At 43.2% G+C, this 23,482-nt stretch overlaps 1 protein-coding gene and 1 pseudogene across 1 annotated transcript; both read right to left on the bottom strand.

Moving 5' to 3' along the window:
* Positions 1 to 5,948: 5,948 nt before the first annotated feature.
* LOC147634929 (ricin B-like lectin EULS3) lies at positions 5,949 to 22,913 on the bottom strand. The gene is made up of 4 exons (XM_086804192.1): positions 22,895 to 22,913; positions 22,495 to 22,797; positions 21,651 to 21,773; positions 5,949 to 6,239 (listed from the first exon to the last, which is right to left on the bottom strand). Exons 2-4 carry the CDS (start codon positions 22,792 to 22,794, stop codon positions 6,036 to 6,038), a joined length of 627 nt encoding a protein of 208 aa, XP_086660318.1. The 5' UTR covers positions 22,795 to 22,797; positions 22,895 to 22,913; the 3' UTR covers positions 5,949 to 6,035.
* On the bottom strand, positions 12,995 to 18,177 carry LOC147634930 (uncharacterized; annotated as a pseudogene).
* Positions 22,914 to 23,482: the final 569 nt, after the last annotated feature.

Below are 23,482 nucleotides of genomic sequence, written 5' to 3'. Positions count from 1 at the left end.
TCCACTGAGGGATTAGGAGTGAGGATCATAGCTATTGGAAGTAAGATATGACATGGGAGGATGACTCGTAGAGTTAGCTGAATCACTTTGAGGGGTTTTAAGGTGTCTGTGAGACGGTGTGAGCTGAAGGTCAGAGGATGTCAGCTAAGTTGATAGGTTCTCTGGATCTGTGTTTTAGGCACTACAAAGTGAGTGGAACACCACCAAGAGGTTGTAGAGTGCATTAATTCAACAGTGCAATATCAACAACTTCAATGGCACAATATACCTATAGGATGATCCCTACAATGAAGTGTACCTCAAGTAGCCAATGCTCCTATCCTGGACCAAGAGAAAACCCTCCCTTGTAAGTGAGCCCGACTCTAGATCTCCTTGTATTTCAAGCTCTCTATTGGACACCAAAGCACCCACATCTACTAAAGGCATAGAAACTTTCATAGCATCTTTTTCAAACTCAAAATCTATGCAAATAGAGGCTTCCCCAACAACTAGCAAACTCATTGGAGATTACACAAAACCTTTAGATCAAATGGATTGATGGAACCTTCAAGGGAGTAGAGGGGGAATACATCAAATCCAATATGCTAATGGACCTACTCAACATGCAATATCATCGTCTTTTTTGGGCATGAGATTATCTAAACGGTCTTCCAAGCTATGGGAATGGAGCCATAACTCCAAAAGGTTCTTGAGTGCATTGATAAAATAGTTATGGCTATACAAAAGGTACCAAACGTTGTGACCTCTACTCAAGAAACCTCAATGACAATTAAGTCTTCTACCACAAAAGAACATCACACCTTAGTGCAAGAAGAAGAACAAGTGACAAACCCATTATGTGCTACTTCTATCATGCCTCCATACCAATGTTTCCAAAAAAACAATCTCCAAATATGCCTCCATACATGAGGGGGATGGCAACAAGATGTTTAAACACAACCAATGTGGCTATGGTGGGGCAGCCAAGGAGAGTGAGTTTCCTAACTCAAGATCACAAGCTATGAAAATAAATGATATGACTAGCTCAACTGAGAAATCCACCATGGACCCACAAGGAGGACTGATTGCTAGTGCTAGGTACTCAAATGCTAGTTCTATTGTCTCTTTGGACTCTTTAGTGGACATAACAAGTACTTTCCCTAAAGATAGTCTAGTCTCCTTAATCACCTACTTCAAGATCTAGGGTTATTCAAAAAGAGACCAGTGGTACCATAGAAATATACCCTGAGCAGCAGACTTCTCAAAGACCCTTAAGCACATGGAATAAAGGAATTCTAAAGGGACAATATTGGGAGTATAACATAGCAACAAACATGCTTATGGATCTTGTCATGCTATTTTTTGGTTTGGCGAGCACTTGTGCAAGTAGCCATCGAAGACCTTGGAATCAAACTGAGTCTTCATTTGTTGATGATGTTGGGACTAGATCACTCCATGGAAGAAATGAGAAAAGAGAAAAACATTGTTACTCAAGCCAAGAAATCTCAAGAGTTGTCAAAGGCGGATGCTTGCTTAAGCCTCTAAGCAAGGAGACAAGCCATTAGCCAATTCATGAATTACATCTAGCAATAGAGCTCTAGTTGAAATCCTAGCTAGTGACCCATATGTTCCTCTAGCTAGTGAAACCATGGCCATGACTACATCTTTGAAAAACTACTGCAATGTTTCCACATCTAGGCACTCTAATCACATGGGTGAGATTATTCCAAAAGCTACTACTTCATGTGTTGAAGCACCTATGGTTTTAGCTACAGTAGCTATGGAACCAAAAAGAAAATGCATTGAACTGGCTAGCCCCTATGGGAAAGTGATACTTAGTGCTTTACTAATGGGGAAGCCATTACAAATTGACACCTATTCTTATAATGGGCACCTTGTTGGGGACTTCCTAGTCTTGCCCTAAAGGTAACTTCAAAGGGCCAATCACCATTGGTTAATTGGTTGACAAGTGCAAAAGGTAAAAGTGACATTGAAAAAGAGATTGAATGTATGGCAAAACATCCTAACTGTAAAACTCTGGTCTTTATGCAACCTTTAGTGAAGTTCCTAGCTCTCAAGGATGATCACAGGGAGAGAGCTTTGCCATCAAATGGATTTGAAGCTAGTTGCTCAAACCCCTCTACACCATTGTCAATGGAAGATTCTTCAACCTCAACTTCTCCATCGACTACTCTAAAAAAGAAGAATCAAAGAGCTCATTTATAAATGAAAACTAAAACGTGTTGTAGAGTCCACATACGAATCTAATATGGAGCAAACTTCCCAAGAAATTCCAATAGTTTGTCCAACCATTGACTTCTCTCCACCGGAATCAAAGCTTACAAGTAGGAGAAACAACAGCAAAAAATGGAGGAGGTCAACGCTACAAACTACTACTCGGTGGATCCAAAATGAGCTTTTACAAGCACAAGGCTTTTATAAAGGAAATTCTTGGATTTGGGTCCCTAAGCAAAAGCAAACTACCATCTTACCTCAGTCCAAGTACATCAAGGTTTATTCAATCATCAGTGACCATAACTAATGTGTCCCAATGTCCAAATCACACTTAGAAGAGGAGACCTATCAACAGAGATTATGAAAACTCCACCACCAGTAGCAATTGCTTCAATGAGAGTAGACAAGGGCAAGGCACTTATGGCTGTGTCTACAACATCCACACCTCTCCAAACTGTGCTACCTAAAAATATTTTGAGGGTACGACATAGCTCATAAAGGGAGGAGTCAAACCATGATTCAATTTGAAAAACTTAATACCATAAAAACTGGTATTGATCCAACATGTATAGCATTAATACTTTGTACACAGCTTAAACATTATTTATTTCTTTCATAATCATAAAAATATAAAAAGAAGAAAAAAAATTTTAAAAAAATAAGAAAAGAGATCACTAATCAAATGACAAGCAGGCACATACTTCATAGACTCGACTAATCAACATGTGCATAGATTTTCTTAAGGATGTTTATAGCTTTATCATGATGCAACAACAAAGTCTTCTACAACAACAAACACCTACACAAAAATCTTCATTCTTGACAAGTAGCTAGAAAGTCTTTCACCAAGATCAAGAGAAAAACGATAAGTAATGACTTCACAAGATTCAAATTAAATAGGTGTATTCGAAACGAGCTGTTCATACATATCTCTTTTGCAATTCTATACTGCAATTATTCCCTTGGAGAGCATATTTACATTGCACTTGACTAGTTTGCTTTTCTCGTAGTAGCTTCCAAGATGAATATTAATGTTAGCATCTTTTCTTTTAAATCATCCTAGTTTTATGATTCTGTATCTAAAGATAAAGTATACCAAAGAAGTATGCCAAGTACTCCATTTTACATTTAGTAAACAAACTTTAGCTATATTCTAGCTCTCTGGGTAGTGTGTGAGTGAAAAAGATGGTTGTTATATTATAAAAAAGCAACAAAAAAAAAACACGACCAAGAAGATAGCCATCACCATGTTAAGTCCTTGTAGGTCTTTGGAAAACTAGCAATGGTACCATAAGATCGATGCCTTAATTTCTCATAGGATAGAACCTTATTTCTTTGCTTCACTTATAAACTATTATCATTGGAGGCTCTTAGCAATTCTTGATATCCTTGGTGGAAAATTTGGGCCATTTCTTTGGTCTCTACGGGGTGGTAGATTATCACTCTTTATTTTACAAAAGAAGCAGCAAAAGATAAAAAAAACCTTTAAAAAAACACAAACAAAATACATACTTTATGTAATTAGTAATCATCTAATCACATGCAGTTTTACTTCTAGAGTTAACGTATAGCTTTAGATGGTTTGTATATGCATCATTATTTTTGAGACTGGTCATAACCATAGGCATATTTTTGAGACTGGTCATAACCATAGGCATATGTTTTAAACTAAGTTCATGAATCATAGACTTGTACGTATTTCTAAGTTATATCCGCATAATCTTCATCTTTGTAACATCTTTGGGAAGCTTAACCAATCTTATCCCTGATTTCATGACTACTTATTCTACTATATCCGCATAATATTCATCTTTGTAGCATATTTGAAAAGCTTAACCAATATTATCCTTGATTTCATGACTACTAATTTTTCTATTTCCTTGTTATCTTCTTCTTGTTACTCCAAGAACATATTACTTGTTATTACTATTACTATGCTTATCATCCCAAGCCTTGCATTGCACTTTAAGATGATTGGATTTTGGATGTCTTCTGTAGGACAAGTATATATTGGATCTCTAACTTTTTTGCTTCAAGCTCTCAAAATATGTATTTTCATCTTAAAGATTTAAACTTTATTGTAGGGATGACTATTACATGTGCCGAAATTGTGTGGCCATGGATCTTGATGACGTTCAAGCATGCTATATATTCATACGAATAAAGAGCTTTGCAAAGCTACCTGATCAAGACCAAGAGGTCGAAGAAAGGTCCTTACAAGATAAAAAAGGAAAAAAAAGGCTTACTACAATACCATTGGAAAAGGTATAACTTGAAATTCAAGATAGCAAAAGATGGATGGAAGACAAAGGTACATGTGTACATGAGAAGAGACATGCACATGCATTCTTCTACTCCAGCATCTACATTGCAAGCTCATTGTAAGATTCTTTTAATAAATTGATTTATCTTCTTTACGACTCTTAAGATGGATAGAAGGCAAAGATGCATGTGTACACAAGAAGAGACTTACAAATCTAGCATCTGCATTGCAAGCTCATTGTATATATACATACACATACACAAACACACATACGTACATAAGACACATACATGTGGGTGTGTGTGTGTGTGCGTGCGTATAAATACATACATACGCACGCCAATGAGCTGATAGCTCAAGTGGTGAAGGTGTTTGACTAGAACCAAGAGGTCCTAGGTTCAAAACCACCTTTGGTGCTTCCTCAACGACATCGCCTACAAGTGGATAATTAAGCGCCTACGAGAAATGAAAAATCAGTAACTACGTGAAGATCTTGGACCTAAGGCTAGTTGCGAAAAAAAAGCGTACATACGTACATGTGTGCACATACCTATATACATACATCTATTTTATATATATGTGTGTGTATATGCACACATAATACACACGCACTTTTTTTTAGTGAAACACACACACACACACACACAAAATAGACATACATACATACATATGTGTGTGCGTATATGTATATTATATATATGTATGTATATGTATGTGTGTGGGTATATATGTATATATGCATACATAATATATATGTATATATATACATATATATATACATATATATATATATATACATTTACATATATATATATATATATATATATATATGTGTGCATGCGTGCGTGCATGTGTGATACATACATACACTTATATGCATACATATGTATATATATATATATATTATATACAATACAGATGCCCCATAATAGTACATGCAACAAAAGACGTCCAGGTGATGCATGCCAGATAGCTACTAATGGCCATTGGCACAGCCAACTACGGACCCAAGAGAATTACCAACTATATGTATATTTACTGAACGCAGTTTATGTGGTGTTTAAGTGCATGGTGTGGATGACCTGGACAATCAAGAGCACACACGGTATGGAAGCTCAATGATGGGCAGAAGTTTGGTGTGAACACCCTCCGGCGTTAAAAAACTCAGAAACTACATACTCACGGGACAAGTTTACCAAAGGATTCAAACAACAATCAATCCCACATATCAACTTTAACGGAATACATCCAACCTTACAAGTTGTGAAAGTATTTAACAACAAAGAAACACAAACAATGAAACCACTGGGAAAAGTATGGCACAGAATACAAGGACGTAAAGAAAATTTCTGAAAATCTGAAGTTCAACTGATAAGAGTAACTAATAAAACAAGAGACCTAGCAAGTTCATGGTTTAATAAGTCTAAAACATACAAGAGGGGGGGTGGGCAGTGAGGTGTGTGAGTCTTGCTAAGCAAGCAATAGATATGGTCTCATCCACACCCAAAACATAAGTTGCTCACTGGGTTCATCCAAAAGTTCTGAAAAGCAGGTGCAATCAGAGGGGGAACAGCTTCCAGAGCTGACAATCTGCTTTGTGCCAAGTGTCAAGTTCCAAGTTCTTACCTCGTCCAGAAACTGTCAAGTTCAAGAGAGTATTACTGGCACAACGAAGTGTTTTAAAACCCTCTCCAAAGTCCTGGCTCTCTGTCCAAATGATATCATCATCTCTTATATTGACATCGTAATCCATCAAATACACCTGCCACATATGAAGCAGAAGTAAAACAGGTACAATCAAAACAAATGAAAGCAAGTGCTAGCAAGCATATGCGTTAAAGACTGCAGGCGAGAACATGCTGTGCTTAAGATCATCTAAATGACAACCCACTATCAAAACTGTGCTGCAGGCAAGAACATGCTGTGCATAAGATCATCAAAATGACAGCCCACTATCAAAACTGTGAACCTACCAATGGGCAGGCTACGTGGGGAACAACCACGTCGAAGGCAAACTTCAATCAACTCATCAGCGCACCAATGGGCAGGCTACGTGGGGAACAACCACATCGAAGGCAAACTTAAATCAACTCATCAGCGCACCAAGTAAACATGCTTTAGGTTTTTTCTCGTGCGTGTGCCATGTGCATGCAACATTGGGCATAGAGCATGGATGCTAGCTGATTTGGAATTGCTAAGACGGGTAGGTTGTATGCTAACGGAAGCTAGGGTGCAGAATACAGTAAGGAGTAAGGAAGATGTCCAGAGTATGCATGGGTGGGACTGTGACTCTCTAAATAGATTTGGAGCCCTCAATGGCAGGTGCCAACTGGGATAATTTATATGACCGTGTAGACTAATTATGAAGGTCTCAAGGCTTCAATGGCTAATTTGTAATTGCTGGTGGCATGCTAATGGAAGCTAGGGAGCAGAAGTCAGTGAGGGTAAGGTAGATACAATATGCGTAAGGCTGATGACTGGTGTATGAATGGGTTAGAATATGACTCTCTAGAGAGCCTTTGTAGACCATGTTCGGTCCCTAAAGCCCTCGGCAGTGTCAGAATGCACAACGGAAATGAAGACAACTGCTGTAGAGAGCAAGACCCAGATGAAAGAGAGAGAAGCTGTGTAACTCTGCTATATACACTAGAGAAAATCCCGGAGAGTACAATGGGAAGTGTGGGGGCAAGGGGGCCATTTTATATGGCCCCAGGCTGCTGGTCGGCCAGCCTAAAGCAGGCCGACAGACGCCCATGCTCATGACCAGCACCTGGGCTGCTCACGACCAGCAGAGACCTGGTTGGCCAGGTGCATGCAATCAGCCAGGGCCCAGGACTGCAGTACAAGAGTCAGGCAGCAAATCACAGTCGGCCAGCATCTGGGGGCAGCTAACAGCCCAACCACACCTCTGGAAAATAGGAAAAATACATGGAGAGAGAGAAAATGGGAAAACACTAAAACAGGTGGGCACACCCACAACAGAGGCCCTGACATAGTGTACAGACACGATATGACTGCTAACACCCCCTCTCAACTCCTGGATGTGAAACCAACCCAATGAGCTGGAGTGCCGCCGGAGCATAGCCTGCGGCGGTAGAGACTTCATGAAGAGGTCCACCGCATTGTCCTCCGTCGAACAATAAAGAAGCACAATGTCACCAACCAAGATCTTCTCACGAACAAAGTGATATTGTATCTCTATGTGCTTGGTTTGTGTCATGACCCTGTGAAAATGGAGCAGCACAAGTGTGGGCATGGTGGTTGCTGAGCAAAATAAATATTAAATGATTCATATTTGGGGTGCCCGGACAAAGGGAATGATGTGTGGACATCTTCAGGTGTGAAGGGGGACCAAGAACATTAATATTTTTAATGTTCTTGCCATGGGTGGCCCCTAGGCCTAAGTGGCCCTTAGAAACTTTAATAAACATTAAAGTAAGGGCCTTAGGATATTTTTGGAGGGAGGAAACTCCACTTTTGGTACACACGCCTCTCTCATCTCTCTCTCTCTCTCTTGCTTTTGGGGAAGCGTGCAAGCTGCATGCGAGGAGAAGGAAAACGCTGTCGACTGGCTGCTGGTGTTTGGCTGCATACAGAACTGCCCGTACAGACAGGCCGTACAGACCCTGGCTGTACATTCCACGTGGCTGCTGTACGACTGCAGGTACAGGTTCAGGCAGCGCTGGTTCAGGAGCAGACAGCAGGCAGCTGCTGTGCAGGTACTGACCTGTACGGTACAGGCAGCCGGCTGCATACCTGTATGGACATGTACAGGCGACAAGGAAAAAACTCTGTCCAGTTGGTACAGTCGGGTACAGTGCAGACCCGTACAGCTGGTACAGGCAGAGGTGCATCATTCAGGCAGCAGCTGCAGGCGCAGAGACTGTACGGACAGGTACAGTAGGGTTTTACTGACCTGTACGGACAGGTACAGCCGGCTTCCGTACTGTTCAGTCCTGAACAGATTGCAGGCGGTGCATTTCCAACTGCAGGCGGTGCCTCATCAGAGCATAGTTGGTACATCAGTCAGGTGGTTGCAGGGAGGGCTGCCAGATTGGACATACAGGTTTATTCTCCTGGCTGGTTTTGTTGTACTCAGTTTTACATCTCATTGAATTTGAATAAAGAAATACCGAAAGGGGCACCAAGCTTTGGGGCTAACAGGTGTCGACTTCATTTCAGTTTTGGGGCATTCTAGCTCTAGTTAATTTTGTTATTTATTTGGACTACAAGTGGAAGGGTGACTGCTAGTCTACCGCACTTTGGTTTTCTACCAGAGGCCGGTTTCAAGGTTCTGTTGCCGAGACCCATCATCAACTTTCTTAAGGGGGTGAGCTCGTGGTTGACTCGAGGAAAGTCATTGCTGAAAAATTCAACATGTCTGACACAGAAGACGAATATTTTTATAATGAAGAAGAAGAGCAAGAGACCTCTCATGAGCGAAATGACTCTGAGGATATTCTTGCAGGCAGCAGGAGAACAGGCTACAGATGATGCACAAGATGAGGATGTAACACAGCCAGAAGATATGCCTAGTAAAGAGGAAGATGATGCTCAGTTTAAAAATCGTTTGGCCAGTATAATGGATGTGCTTATGCAGCTCACACAAAGTGAGAAGTTTGCTGAATTTATGAGATCCCGTTCTGAGCCTGAAAAGAAGAAGAAGGTGCGTTCTAAGAACCTACCTCAGGGTCATAGTGGTGCCTTCCCACAGGATCCATCTTTTGGACAGTTTCCGAACATGCAACATGCTTTTGGTGCTAACTCACAGAGTTCCTTTTTTGGACAGCCATCTATTCCTCAGCAGTCTATGCATCCAGGTTATTTTGGTGGTGGCTCTCTGTTCCAATCCATGACTGGGGGTTACCCTCAAGGAGGCATGGGTATGCCAGGGACTTTTGGAGCAAATTTTCAGCCTGGTATGCAAGGGAATATGTATGGTGGTATGCAGTCCGGAATGCAAGGAAATATGTTTGGGGGCATGCAACCTGGAATGCAAGGAAATATGTATGGGGGCATGCAGCTTGGTATGCATAATGGTATGTTTGGAAACATGGCTGGAATGTATGGCATGCCAGGTGTGGGAATTGGTAATGTTGACCCTATGATGGGCATGAGCAATCTTGTGAAGCCACTTCCTTATGATAATCTAACGCCTATGGGTAAGGCGAAGGATTATAAGGAAGGGGGAGCTGCTGTGAAATTTGATACATTCAGTGGGGCCAAAGATGAGTTAAAGGCACTTACCTTCTTACAGCAGTTTGATGCTGCTTTTTCTGGTGGTAATTACACGGAGTCCTCTAAGGTGAGAAAAGCTGCGACTTTTCTCAAAGGCAATGCATTGCCGTGGTGGTCTACTCTTCTTTTGCAGGGCATAGCACCATCTACTTGGATACAATTTAAACAGGTGTTCTCTTCCGTATGGCTCACATCTACTTTTGAGGTGGATGTAATGACAGCATGGCACAAGTTGGATGCATCAAAGTGTGAAAATCTTGAAGATTACAATAAGAAGTTTTGGGAAGCTTTACTCCCAGTTACTTCTTATCGTGCAGTGCCTTTGTCTGAGCAGGTGGAGAAGTATTGTTGTGGGCTGCCCAAGGAAGTGCGTGACTTGCATAAAGACTCGAGTAACAAATATGTCACAGATGATAGAGAATGCTATGTCAGCAAATGCATTACTCACTGGAGTCTCATCTGGATTTAAAGGCAGTAAAAGCTCAAGCAAGAAATCTGAAAAGTCAGGGCATGCTTCGCGTGATGCAAAAGGGTCTACAGAGAAGCAGTATAAGAAGTTACCAATGCCCAAAAGAACTCCTGAAGAGAGACAGGCTTTGATGGATGCTTGGAAATGTTTTTACTGTACAGAAGAGGGACATATGTCTTTTAATTGTCCCAAGAGAAAGTCCCAAAAGGACTCTGACACCAAAGGAGAGCCCAAGTCAAAGAAACCAAAACCTTCTGCAGGGTTAGTTCTTGATCTTGTTGGGAAACAGCCAGGTGGTGAAGAGACTGAGTTGTGCAAGGCATGGGGCAAAGTGAGAGATCAAAATGCCTTGATATTCTTTGACACAGGTGCTAGAGCCAACTTTATTTCACCGGATTTGGCTGGCCGATTGGGGATTCGTGCAGAGGAGATGGGGCCTTTATATGAGGCTAACATGGCTTGTCCTGGGTATGCAGAACCCGTCACTCCTATTATTGGGAAGCTCAGGCTTCATTTGCAGGGTTATGTGGACAGCGAAGAGTTTTTCATCATGCCACTTGATGGATGTGATGTTTTGTTGGGTATGCCATGGTGCCACAGAGTACATGCGGTGGTGGATACATACAACAGGAAGATCACTTTGACTCATAGAGGGAAAGAACATGTTTTGGATGTAAAGTTAAAAGGGGAATCTGTTCCTATTGTATCAGCTTCGGCAATTTCATCAGTAATGAAAAAGCATCTTTCCGCGTATTTGATTTATGTAAAGGATGCAAAAGATGATGAGTCTAAGTCTAATTTGTCTATGTTTGATTTATGTAAAGGAGGATGCAAAAGATGATGAGTCTAAGTCTAATTTGTCTATGTTAGATAAGGACAGGACTGATTTCTTATGTGGGTTCCAAGATTGTTTTTTGGAGTCATTGCCAGGGGAACTTCCTCTCGAAAGGCCAGAAGATCATGCCATTGATCTAATTCCTGGTAGTACTCCACCAAATAGACCGCCGTACCGTGTTAGTGCAGCCCAACAAGAAGAAATTATGAATCAGGTACAGAAGCTGTTGAATAAAGGGTTGATACAGCCTAGCTCATCACCCTTTTGCTCACCTGTACTCTTAGTGCAAAAGAAAGATGATTCTTGGCGCATGTGTATTGAGTACAGGGCGCTGAACAAGAATACCATCAAGAATCGATTCCCCATTCCGAGGATCGATGACATTTTGGACCGCTTACAGGACTCCACAGTCTTTAGTCGGATTGACTTGAAAAGCGGGTATCATCAGATACATATTAGACCCGACGATGTGCATAAGACAGCATTTCAAACCACGTTTGGGTTGTATGAGTTCTTGGTTATGCCCTTTGGTTTGACAAATGCACCTGCCACATTTAACAGAATGATGGACAGGATTTTCCGGCCTCATACAGCGTTTGTGGGCACATTCTTTGATGATATGATTGTGCATTAACAAACTGTGACCCTGTGAAAATGGAACAGCACAAGTGTGGGCATGGTGATTGCTGAGCAAAATAAATATTAAATGATTCATATTTGGGGTGCCCGGACGAAGGGAATGATGTGTGGACATCTTCAGGTATGAAGGGGAACCAAGAACATTAATATTTTTAATGTTCTTGCCATGGGTGGCCCCTAGGCCTAAGTGGCCCTTAGAAACTTTAATAAACATTAAAGTAAGGGCCTTAGGATATTTTTGGAGGGAGGAAACTCCACTTCTGGTACACACGCCTCTCTCATCTCTCTCTCTCTCTTGCTTTTGGGGAAGCATGCAAGCTGCATGCGAGGAGAAGGAAAACGCTGTCGACTAGCTGCTGGTGTTTGGCTGCATACAGAACTGCCCGTACAAACAGGCCGTACAGACCCTGGCTGTACATTCCATGTGGCTGTTGTACGACTGCAGGTACAGGTTCAGGCAGCGCCGGTTCAGGAGCAGACAGCAGGCAGCTGCTGTGCAGGTACTGACCTGTACGGTACAGGCGGCTGCATCCCTGTACGGACATGTACAGGCGACAAGGAAAAAACTCTGTCCAGTTGGTACAGTCGGGTACAGTGCAGACCCGTACAGCTGGTACAGGCGGAGGTGCATCATTCAAGCAACAGCTACAGACGCAGAGACTGTACGGACAGGTACAGTAGGGTTTTACTGACCTGTACGGACAGGTACAGCCGGCTTCTGTACTGTTCAGTCCTGAACAGATTGCAGGCGGTGCCTCATCAGAGCATAGTTGGTACATCAATCAGGTGGTTGCAGGGAGGAAAGTACAAACAATCTTTGTCAAGTACAGACTGGTACAATCAATCCCACGGGTGCACAACCACGCATTGATTTGGTAAGCTCTGTGTGCGGATTACTGTTATTACTTAGTATTTCATCCACTTATCTGTGTATTTAAGACTGAAACTGAAAGTAGACTTGAACACAGATGTTTGATTGATTGATTGAAATTGTGATACAACAGGCTCCTTATATAGGAGTTCAAGAGACACGAATGAAAAGACACATCCCATGACCAATAGTCATGACTCTAGGCGAAGAGACACATCCTTTGGACGAATAGCTGCAACCATTGGATGAAGAGTTGCAACCCTAGAGCGAAGGGGTGTGACCAATCGTCGAAGGAGTGTGGCTCTTGATGAAGAGGCATGTCTCTAGAGCGAATAGTCGTGACCATCCGAGTGTAGGGGTCCTCTGTAATCATGTCACTTCAGTATTTGTAATCATGAGGAGACTGTATAATGAACTAAGTCACAATCGTGACATTCCCTCCCATTTAAAATAAAACCCATGTGATTAAATGAGAGTCGGTCGTCTGCCAAAGAATTCTTGGAGGAGTTGAGGATATTGTTGCATTTCTTCATCTATCTGCCAAGTAGAATCTGACTCATCCAAGTCCATCCACTTAACAAGAAATTCTGTAATCATCTTCCGTCTTGTTTCTTTCTGACGAACGTCAAGAATCTTCTCCGGAACAAGAATAATGTGATCATCTTCAATCTCAGGAATATAAGAAGATAACTCCGGAATAGATGAATCTCCTTGTATGTATTCCTTGAGCCAAGAGATGTGAAATGTCGGATGAATTTTTCCCCAAGATGGTGGAAGATCCAACTTATAACTGACAACTGAAATCTTCTTTATAACTTTAAATGGACCATAGAAACGCGGTCGCAACTTCGGAAAGACTGACTTTACTGTCTTATATCGATGCGGTGCAACGTAAAGCAAAACCAAGTCACCTTCTTGAAACTCAGTATGCCTTCTGTGCTTATTCGCATACTTCTGATACTTCTGCTGAACATGAATCAGTCTGTCTCAAACTTGCACAAGAATATCTTGCATTTCTTGAATCAACTGATCTGCTAATGCCACCTTGTGTTGAAGAACAAAGTTTGTAGGCACAAGCGGAGTGTGACCATATGCTGCTTGAAAAGGAGTCATTCCAGTGAGACTGAATGCGGAGAATTATTGTAAGCAAACTCCACAAGAGGCAAATATTCTTCCCAAGAAGCTAATCTTGTCTGAATATAATGTCTAAGCATTTCTTCCAAAATTTGATTTACCCTTTCTGTCTGTCCATCTGTCTGAGGATGATAGGCAGAACTGAACAAGAGATTCGTACCAAGGGATTTGAATAGGGAAGTCCAAAAATGTCCAGTAAACTTCGGATCTCTGTCAGAAACAATAGATCTTGGCAATCCATGAATTCTGAAAATATGTTGTACGAATAACGCTGCAAGATCTGGAGCAGAAACTGTCTTCTTGCAAGGAATAAAATGTGCCATTTTGGAAAACCCATCAACCACTACTAAAATTTGACCATTGCCTTTTTGCGAACGCGGCAAAGTAGTGATGAAATCCATGCTTATGCTTTCCCATCTTTCCTGAGGAACTGGCAAAGGCTAAAGCAATCCTTGAGGAAGTTGTCGTGAAGCTTTCATAATTTGACAAGAGTGACAAGCTTTAACAAACTTAATAACATCCTGTTGCATCTGAGGCCAAAAGTATGTTACTGATAACAGACGATATGTCTTGTTAATTCCAGGATGAGCTGCAAAGGGTACTTCATGATGCTCTTGAATAAGGAGTTTCCGCAAAGATGCATTGTGAGGAACACAAATGCGATCTAAGTAATAAAGTAAATCATCTGCAATTGTATATGCGGCAAACATATTCATTTCTGCAACAGTAGGATGAAGAGATTTGAGAGCTCGAAAGACATCTCCAAAGTCTCTATCTGTCAAATACTCATGCTTAAAACACGCAGGAATCTCCATCTGCACATTTGAGATAGCAAAGTTCGTAGCTCGAGGCATGCGGCTCAAAGCATCTGCTACCACATTCTGTAATCCAGGAACATAGAGTATCGCCATGTGAAAATTCGCCAAAAATTCAACCCATCGCCCTTGACGAGGATTCATCACTGGCTGAGTAAAGATGTAAGTCAAAGACTGATGATCTGTCTTAACCACTGAATCTGCACCAAGAAGATAATGCTTCCACGTTCTATAAGCATGAACAATTGCCAAAAATTCCTTGTCATAAACGGGATATCGCATTTGAATAGCCGAAAATTTATGACTTTCAAAAGCAATAACACGATCTTTCTGCATAAGAACGCCTCCAGATGCTCTATCCGAAGCATCTGTCATGACGTCAAACGGCTGAGTTGGATCCGCAATAACCAAAACAGGCGTAGTTGTCAACGCATGCTTAAGATCATTAAAGGACTTTTCAGCTTCAAGTGACCATTGCAATTTATCTAACATTGTAAGGGCCGTCAAAGGAGCAGCAATATCCGAGAACTTGTGAACCTTGGTGTGGTAAAAATTTGCTAATCCCAAGAAAGATCGCACGTCTGAAATTGTAAGTGGCAAAGGCCAATCAACAATGACCTTTATCTTCTTAGGATCAACTGCAATACCATGTCCAAAGATGATGTGTCCAAGATATTCCACATGATCTTTGAAAAACTGACTCTTCTTGTTGATGTACAAGACATTCGTACGGAGTTCGTCGAAGACAATCTGCAAATGCTGCTTGTGATCTGCTAAAGTCTTACTGAAGACCAAAATGTCATCCAGATAAACGATGACAAACTTATCCAAGTAAGGACCAAAGATGTCATTCATCAAAGTCATGAAAGTAGCTGGGGCATTGGTTAACCCAAAAGGAATGACCAAAAATTCATAATGTCCATACTTTGTTCTGAAAGCTGTCTTATACTCATCTCCAATTCGAATCCTGATTTGATGATAGCCTGACTTCAGATCAATCTTCGAAAATACCTTCGCACCAAGCAACTGATCAAAGAGCTCATCGATGCGAGGCAAGGGAAACTTATTCTTGATTGTCTGCTTATTAAGGGCACGATAATCAATGCAAAGTCGCATAGATCCATCCTTCTTCTTGACGAATAAAACTTGAGCACCAAAAGGACTTTTGCTTGGACGTATATGACCTTTATCTAACAACTCTACCAATTGTCTCTGAATTTCTTGAGATTCTGAATAAGAAACTCGATAAGGAGCTCGAACTGGCGGTGGTTGTCCAGGAATTAGATCAATCATATGATCTACAGAACGTCGAGGAGGCAATGTCGTTGGCAGCTCGTCAAGAAATAAATCCTTATAAGGTTGAAAGAAGAGCTGATGTAAATAAGAAATATCTGATGGCGAGGATTCCGATTGGTCAACTGTATTGTCTTCTGCTTCTCGCAACATAACTAAGGCAGAAGTGCTGTCGCGTTTACGCACTAAGCGTTTGACTTGCATAGCAGAAACCACAGTAATCGGTTTAGAATTAAACAAACCTCGTAATTCCATTTCTCGATGATTATGATAAAGTCGAATGGAATGATCTCGAAAGCTGATCAAAGGATCATACTCATATAACCAAGACTGTCCAAGGATCATGTCATAGTGTGACAAAGGCATAATAGAGAAATTCAGCTGATCCTGATAGTCCTGAATCTGAAAATGCAACTGCTGAATCCGTTTACTGCAATGCAAGAAAGAACCATCTGCAAGTTCCACTTGGAAAACTTCCGCACTCTGCTGAGTAGGTAATCGTAACTTGCTGACGAGAGTAGTTCCCACAAAATTAGTCGAGCATCCACTATCAACAAGAACATTGATAGGATGTTGGCCAATAAATCCCAATAAGCTCAAAACTTGATTGGAAAGGTTAACACGCACTGAAGTATGGTTGTGGGCCTTCAGCATTAAAGCACTGACAACTTTAGAAACTCGCACTGCATGAACCACCTGCTTGCCTTTTTCTGGCGCAAAAAGATGATGATGTCCATGTTCACCTTCTAGGAAACATTCCATGTTGGAATTCTGGCGAGAATTACGCTTTGGGCACTCATACCACCTGTGTGGTCCATGGCAAATTGTGCAAAGACGTGAAGGGTTGGCTTGAGAGGTTGAAGGTGCCGATGTAGAGGCTTGCTGACCTGCTGAGGTATCGCGACGAAAATTGCGGCGATTGTTGGGTCGGCGACCTTGCCAATTACGTCCTCGATTCCGATTGTTGTTGTTGGAAGAGGATCCTGTTTGTGAGGCTGCTGCCTGACCTGAAAATCTAGGCCGAAAGGGCTGTTGCCGAGTAGATTGCTGACCAGAGGATTGGGAATATTGAGACTCAGGTTGAGATAAATTTCCTCTGCGATTGGGCTGGGAGAAACGAGCACTGTTTGAGGACCGATTGCCAAAGAAGGATGTCCTGGGTTGTCGTCGTAAATCTCCAAGGCGCTCTACATAGGCAATGGCAGCATCTATGGTGAGAGGGTTAAGCTTCTGTACATCTTCCTATAAGTTGGGTTCAAGCCCATCGATGAAGCTGTGTAGCTTGTCAGCGGGGCTGAGGCTCTCAATTTCCAGAGTTAAACGTTGGAACTCTGTGATATATGCGGCTGAGGATCCTGTTTGCCTCAGGCAGCGGAGAGCAGACCGGGCATGGTAGTCCGCACTGGCAGGTTCAAAGGCCTTGCGAAGGGCGCGCCGGAATTTATCCCAAGTAGGAGTGTGTTTACCATCTGCAACACGTCGTTGCCACCATAGAAGTGCTGTATCCTTGAGTAGGGAACTGGCTAAAGCAACCTTCTTGCTTTCGACCAAATCAGTATTGGTCAAATATACCTCCATTTTGAATATCCATTGATCAAGCACGCGCTTGTCGCGGCGACCATTATAAGGGGCAGGCAGTTTGACATCGAGTTTCTTTTTTTGTGCAGCATTAAATATTTTATAAAGAAGTTGGAGTTCTGCATTGTTTACCTCGGCAGTTGGATCTGGTTCATCTTCATTTTCTGCTACCGAAGTCTCTGAAGAAGATGGTTGTGGATCACTGGCTGGTGTGCGCGCTGGATGGGGCCGCTGCAACTGGTCGAGTCGTCTGCTGATGGTAGAGAGACTTGTCGAAAAAGTCTGCTAAAGTGTCTCCATCTGCTCGCGTAATAATGTAATGGCCTGCATTTGCTCGTCTTGTTGCTGGCCCTCCTCCTCTGAGATAGATGGCATGTTGGATCTGCTAGAGAGAGTAGCGCGGAGAAGCTGGTGAAATATGTGGTACTGCTGGAGAAGAGAGTGACAGTGAATCGTCTCCCAATTCTGCTAAGAAATCGGAGCCTAACTCCGAAGGCTCGAAGTCTTCCACCTCGTCGAGAGGAGGTGTCTCTGCAGGGGTTAAGGGAGTGTAATCGGGCACAATGAGCTCGTTGTATACTCGAACCAAGGGCTGGAGCGAGATGATCCGGTTCACTGCATCCACACGGCACTCGTCCAGGAAATATGCAAGATGTGGGTATCGTCCCAAAATAAACTCGTAATGAGCAAGATGGTGTGCTGGACACGTCAAGTAAATATGCCAGATCACCCACGCCTGGAACTGAGTGGCGTGGCGGTGACTGACGTATAATAAAAAGTCCAGGGGACCTGGTACATGAACTGGAGCCGGAACAGGTTCTGCAACAGGTTCGGGTAATGGGGCGGGCTCCGGTGTGGGTGTCTCACGAGGATTTTCGGGCAATATGGCCTCCGGGACCTCGTCTATGTACGAGATGTAAGGCGCGGGCTGATTGCTGTTGGGTTCCATTGGACACCTGGTTGAGAAGGGGAGTGTGTGCCAGAGTGGAGAGAAGTCCCTGGCGTGGCAGCGTGGGAGAGGAGCGCACCTTGTATGGAACAGCGTGCGAGAGAAGTGAATGGGCTGGCCAGCGGATGAATCCGTTGCGCTGGCCCCATTCGCTCTTTTATATTTTTTTTATTTTTTAAAATGCATTGGTCGGCTGGTGGGTGTCCTTGCGCTGGTCGGCGGCGGCGGCGGGTGTCCTTGCGCTGGCGGCCGTTGGGTGCTGGCGCCCGACTGCTCACGTGGCTGGTGGAAGCCACGTGTATTAAAAAAAAGGCTTAAGTGTATAAGCCTTAAATCATAAGGCTTTTTGTTAATGTGAAACATTACGTTTTTTTTTTTGTTGAAAAGGTTGACGCTTCGAAGGCCGTCGCCGATTGGAGGTGCGAAGGTGAGGCTTCAAAGGATTGAATCGCCGACTGAATCGCTTCGAACAGGGCTGAATCGCCGACTGAATCGCTTCGAACAGTGTGCCACCAGCAGTCGCTGAATATATTAAGGCGGCTCACAACTTGAGCTGGTGGGTGGCGGGGCGAGCCATGCGCTTGAAGGCGAGTTGGCGCCCTACTCTCAAGGAGTCATGCGAAGAGGTGCCATCTCTTGGTGCCACCGTTCGTGTGAAGGGATGCGAACCCATGCACGAAAGGGCACAACCCGATGAAGAGGCTCACAAAGGGCTACCAGCAGGAAATCCCTGCACACTCATCGGGTGCGCCACACACACATCTGTGCATTTCTCTTGTGTAATTAATAAAGAAGTTTTAGGGTTACCTCATACTCGTAAGTGTAGGTTCCATCTTTCTTCTGCTTCCATACAACGCCGGGTAGGGGAGTAGAGCGGAGAGGGTGAGAGGCTCACAACTGTAGGCCCGGGAAAAAATTTTGCTCTGATACCACTGTGAGGATTACTGTTATTACTTAGTATTTCATCCACTTATCTATGTATTTAAGACTGAAACTGAAAGTAGACTTGAACACAGATGTTTGATTGATTGATTGAAATTGTGATACAACAGGCTCCTTATATAGGAGTTCAAGAGACACGAATGAAAAGACACATCCCATGACCAATAGTCATGACTCTAGGCGAAGAGACACATCCTTTGGACGAATAGCTGCAACCATTGGATGAAGAGTTGCAACCCTAGAGCGAAGGGGTGTGACCAGTCGTCGAAGGAGTGTGGCTCTTGATGAAGAGGCATGTCTCTAGAGCGAATAGTCGTGACCATCCGAGTGTAGGGGTCCTCTGTAATCATGTCACTTCAGTATCTGTAATCATGAGGAGACTGTATAATGAACTAAGTCACAATCGTGACACTCTGAACTTGTTCATCTTTCTTTCTTTCCACTGGCTTATGTCTGCTGCAAAGTTCTGTTATCTGTGAGAGGAGGGGTATGGCTGGAAACAGAGACTGGACAGTGGATGTATATGTGAACTGAGTTGTGGAACCATGTACATGGAATATGCCAAATGTGTGCTCAAGGCTGCCTTGCTGAATTGTCTTGGTTGATCAGAGGGAAGCACAGAGTGTTGCTTTTGTGGGACACAGATCTGTGTGTGAATCCTCTGTGCTAAGAGGTCTTGAGGGGCTGCCAGATTGGACATACAGGTTTATTCTCCTGGCTGGTTTTGTTGTACTCAGCTTTACATCTCATTGAATTTGAATAAAGAAATACCGAAAGGGGCGCCAAGCTTTGGGGCCAACAGGTGTCGACTTCATTTCAATTTTGGGACATTCTAGCTCCAGTTAATTATGTTATTTATTTGGACTACAAGTGGAAGGGTGACTGCTAGTCTACCGCACTTTGGTTTCTACCAGAGACCGGTTTCAGTCTGGGCATGGAAGACCGGGTTCCGAGCAATAGCGATACAGCTCTGGTTATCGCACTGGGATATATAGGCCACCGCTGAGAAGAAGCAAGGACAACAACGGTCCGAATCGTGGTCATCCTTGCTGTCGGTGCAAAGGTATCCTCATAGTCGATGCCAGGCCACTGAGCATAACCCTTCGCCACAAGTCGGGCTTTGTGTTTGTCCACCGATCCATCCGACATATACTTGGTCTTAAAGACCCACTTGACACCAATGACAGACCGTTTCGACAGCCTCGGAACCAACTCCCAAGTTTTATTCTTCTCTATGGCATCCCATTCCACCTGCATTGCTTTCCTCCAAGTATCCTGTGCAAGGGCTTCCTTGACGTAAGTGGACTCTTTGTTCCGCATGATTCGAGACATCAAAGCATAGTTTACTTGTAAGAGCTCCGCTGAATGACTTTTGTCTCGAACTCTAGCGATCTTCGAGGCTGTCCAAGGGTGATGGCCATCTTCTACCCGATCTCCAAGTCCCGTACAGCCCAAACAGTCTCCAATCGACACCTCAAATCAGCAAATCCTCGACGTCCCACTGCCTCCAAGCTTCAAGCCACCTCGGGCTCTGATACCATGTTAGAATGCGCAGCGGAAATGAAGACAACTGCTGTAGAGAGCAAGACCCAGATGAAAGAGAGAGAGAGAAGCTGGTAACTCTGCTATATACACTAGAGAAAATCCTGGAGAGTACAATGGGAAGTGTGGGGGCAAAGGGGCCATTTTATATGGCCCCCGGCTGCTGGTCGGCCAGCCTAAAGTAGGCCGACAGCAAACCATGGTCACAACCAGCACCTGGGCTGCTCACGACCAGCAGAGACCTGATCGGCCAAGTGCATGCAGTCGGCCAGGACTGCAGAACAAGTGTCGGGCAGCAAATCACAGTCAGGCAGCCAACAGCCCAACCACACCTCCGGAAAATAGGAAAAATACATGGAGAGAGAGAAAAAATGGGAAAACACTGAAACGGGCAAGCACACCCACAACGGAGGCCCTGACATACTGTACAGACTAGAGATGACTGCTAACAGGCGGTCGATGACTGGTGTATGAATGGGTTAGAATATGACTCTCTAGAGAGCCTTTGTAGACCATTTTCATTCCCTAAAGCCCTCGGCAGTCGATGTGTGGCCTATAGGCGCCAACTTGGTCAATATGACCATTCTGTGTCCACGCTTTCAGCCCTCCATAGTAACTGTGTAGTAAGTGCCAACTGGGCCGTGTCCACATGCCAATAATGGATGTCACAGTAAACCCATGGTCTTGTGTAGATTCTGGCCTTCCGGAACCATCCGAATTCACAACCTAAGAAAAGGGTGTTTCCATGTACAGGCTGTACATGTGTGTTGTATGGGCCTGCAACTCCCATAATTTGAAAGGGCTGTGAAGAGCCTTTTAAGAATCCTGCAAGAAGATCCAAAGAACAAAAAAAGAAAGCCCATCAAACCTGCTCGCCCTTGTGCTTTCCATGCTTGAGGATTTTCCCTGTGGCCTTGTTGATTAAGCTGAAGGCAGGGTGCCCATAGTTATCTCTTACTCGCAGGCTGTATGACTCATCCTTCACCCATTGCTGCAAAAAAGCAAGCGTCACTCAACTGAAAAACCGTTGGCACTCAAAAGCTGTGACCTGAAAAAACTCTTACTGATCTTCCTTTACAAACAAAATACCATCTATAGGGAGTTTCAAACTAGACCTTGATGATACTAATCAAATGGACACTTGCAAACCTGGACACAACACACACACATACACATACACTCGAATGGATGCATACATGTACACGCATAAGCTAGAATAGACACATGCACATACAACCACGCGCATACATGTATAAGTACATTAAAGACACATACGCCAAAATGGACACATACATGCATGCACATACTCATAAGCACACATGCATGCACATACTCATAAGCACACATGCATGCACACGCATACGAAACACATATGCACATCAAAATCGCACACATGCACATGTACACATCTGCCAGAATGGACGCACATACACAAACATACACTAACATACATAATACCCATAGCCTCCCCACTCCCACCCTTTCTCATGTGTCCTCCTGTCTTCATTTAAGATTGTGCCTTATTATTAAAGATTAAACATGAGATCGCACACATACACATCCTCTTGACTTCATTAAAAATTATGCCTTATTCATTAAGGATTATGCCTCATAGATTGGCTAAGACTAGATTTGTACATGTTCCTGATACACCTAATAATTGACTCTTTAATAAACTAATGTTACTTGAAGTTTAATCTAATGTTTTGTACCTGTGTTTCATCCTGAGTGTTGGCCGGTACCAAGACAAGGCAGTTTTGGTGCACAGCGAGGTTGAGACCAGGATGTGTCTTGCAGAAGACTCGGAAAACGTGTTCTCTGATGAGTAGTCCACCATGCTGCTGCTGCCAAATGTCAGCCCACGAAGGGTAGAACACCCCATCGGAGTCGACCAGGCACGCGGGGTCGTAGCAGAGGCTTTCAGTGTGGAAGTGGGCATGTGGATCCGTCACCAATATTTCGTCAAGACCGGGCATAGCCTGAAGAGCTTTCTCCTTAGAGACCAAGCCCATCGCCTGTAAATTTGCAAATAACCTTTACCTTACCTACTGAGAAAAGCCTGTATTTGTTGTGTGACCGTGACGTTCAATGAGATGTTGACGCGTGTCTTACACGTCTAATCCGAGAAAAAAAGCCTTGTGACCCTAACACTTCGAAAACAACTAGAATGCTTGGGTAGCCTCATCACGAGTATGCTCGAACAATCATGAAGTTGAATTCAATTACAGCTCGTAGGTGCTCTGCCGCATGCTTCGTACGACGTAGTGTTATTATACTTTGTGTTACGTCAGTTTTGACACGTATTGCTTTTTTAAGCTGACAATGACTATATTTTTTTTCCAGTACAAATTTGTGAGCATTACATATTTGTCTGCAGCATCCAGTAACAGTGCACTTGCTAGTTTCACATTAGTCATGCAGCTTTCACTTTCAATACGATGTCGCCTTGTTAGGAAAGAACACACGCCACATCCAGGACATAGTGCAATGTTGCCGATACCAATATCACACTCAAAACGCCATTACTCATATAACATCCCCACGTTATACAATGTGGAAGTGTTTGGCATTAGCAGCAATTTTCTTTTTCCTCGAAGTCTTAATTTTTGCAGCACGTCTTCTTTTTAAAGGCATGTATTTCCCAAGTTTCAGTTTGCCATGTTACCTATAGTAAATGTTCGGCGGTTTTGATTAACATAT

This window comes from Cibotium barometz, chromosome 10 (genome assembly GCF_041138505.1).
Source record: "Cibotium barometz isolate CiBa-2024 chromosome 10, ASM4113850v1, whole genome shotgun sequence".
NCBI classification, from domain to species: Eukaryota; Viridiplantae; Streptophyta; class Polypodiopsida; order Cyatheales; family Cibotiaceae; genus Cibotium; species Cibotium barometz.
The sequence above is the reverse complement of the archived record's forward strand: the minus strand, read 5'-3'. Positions and strand labels throughout refer to the sequence as shown.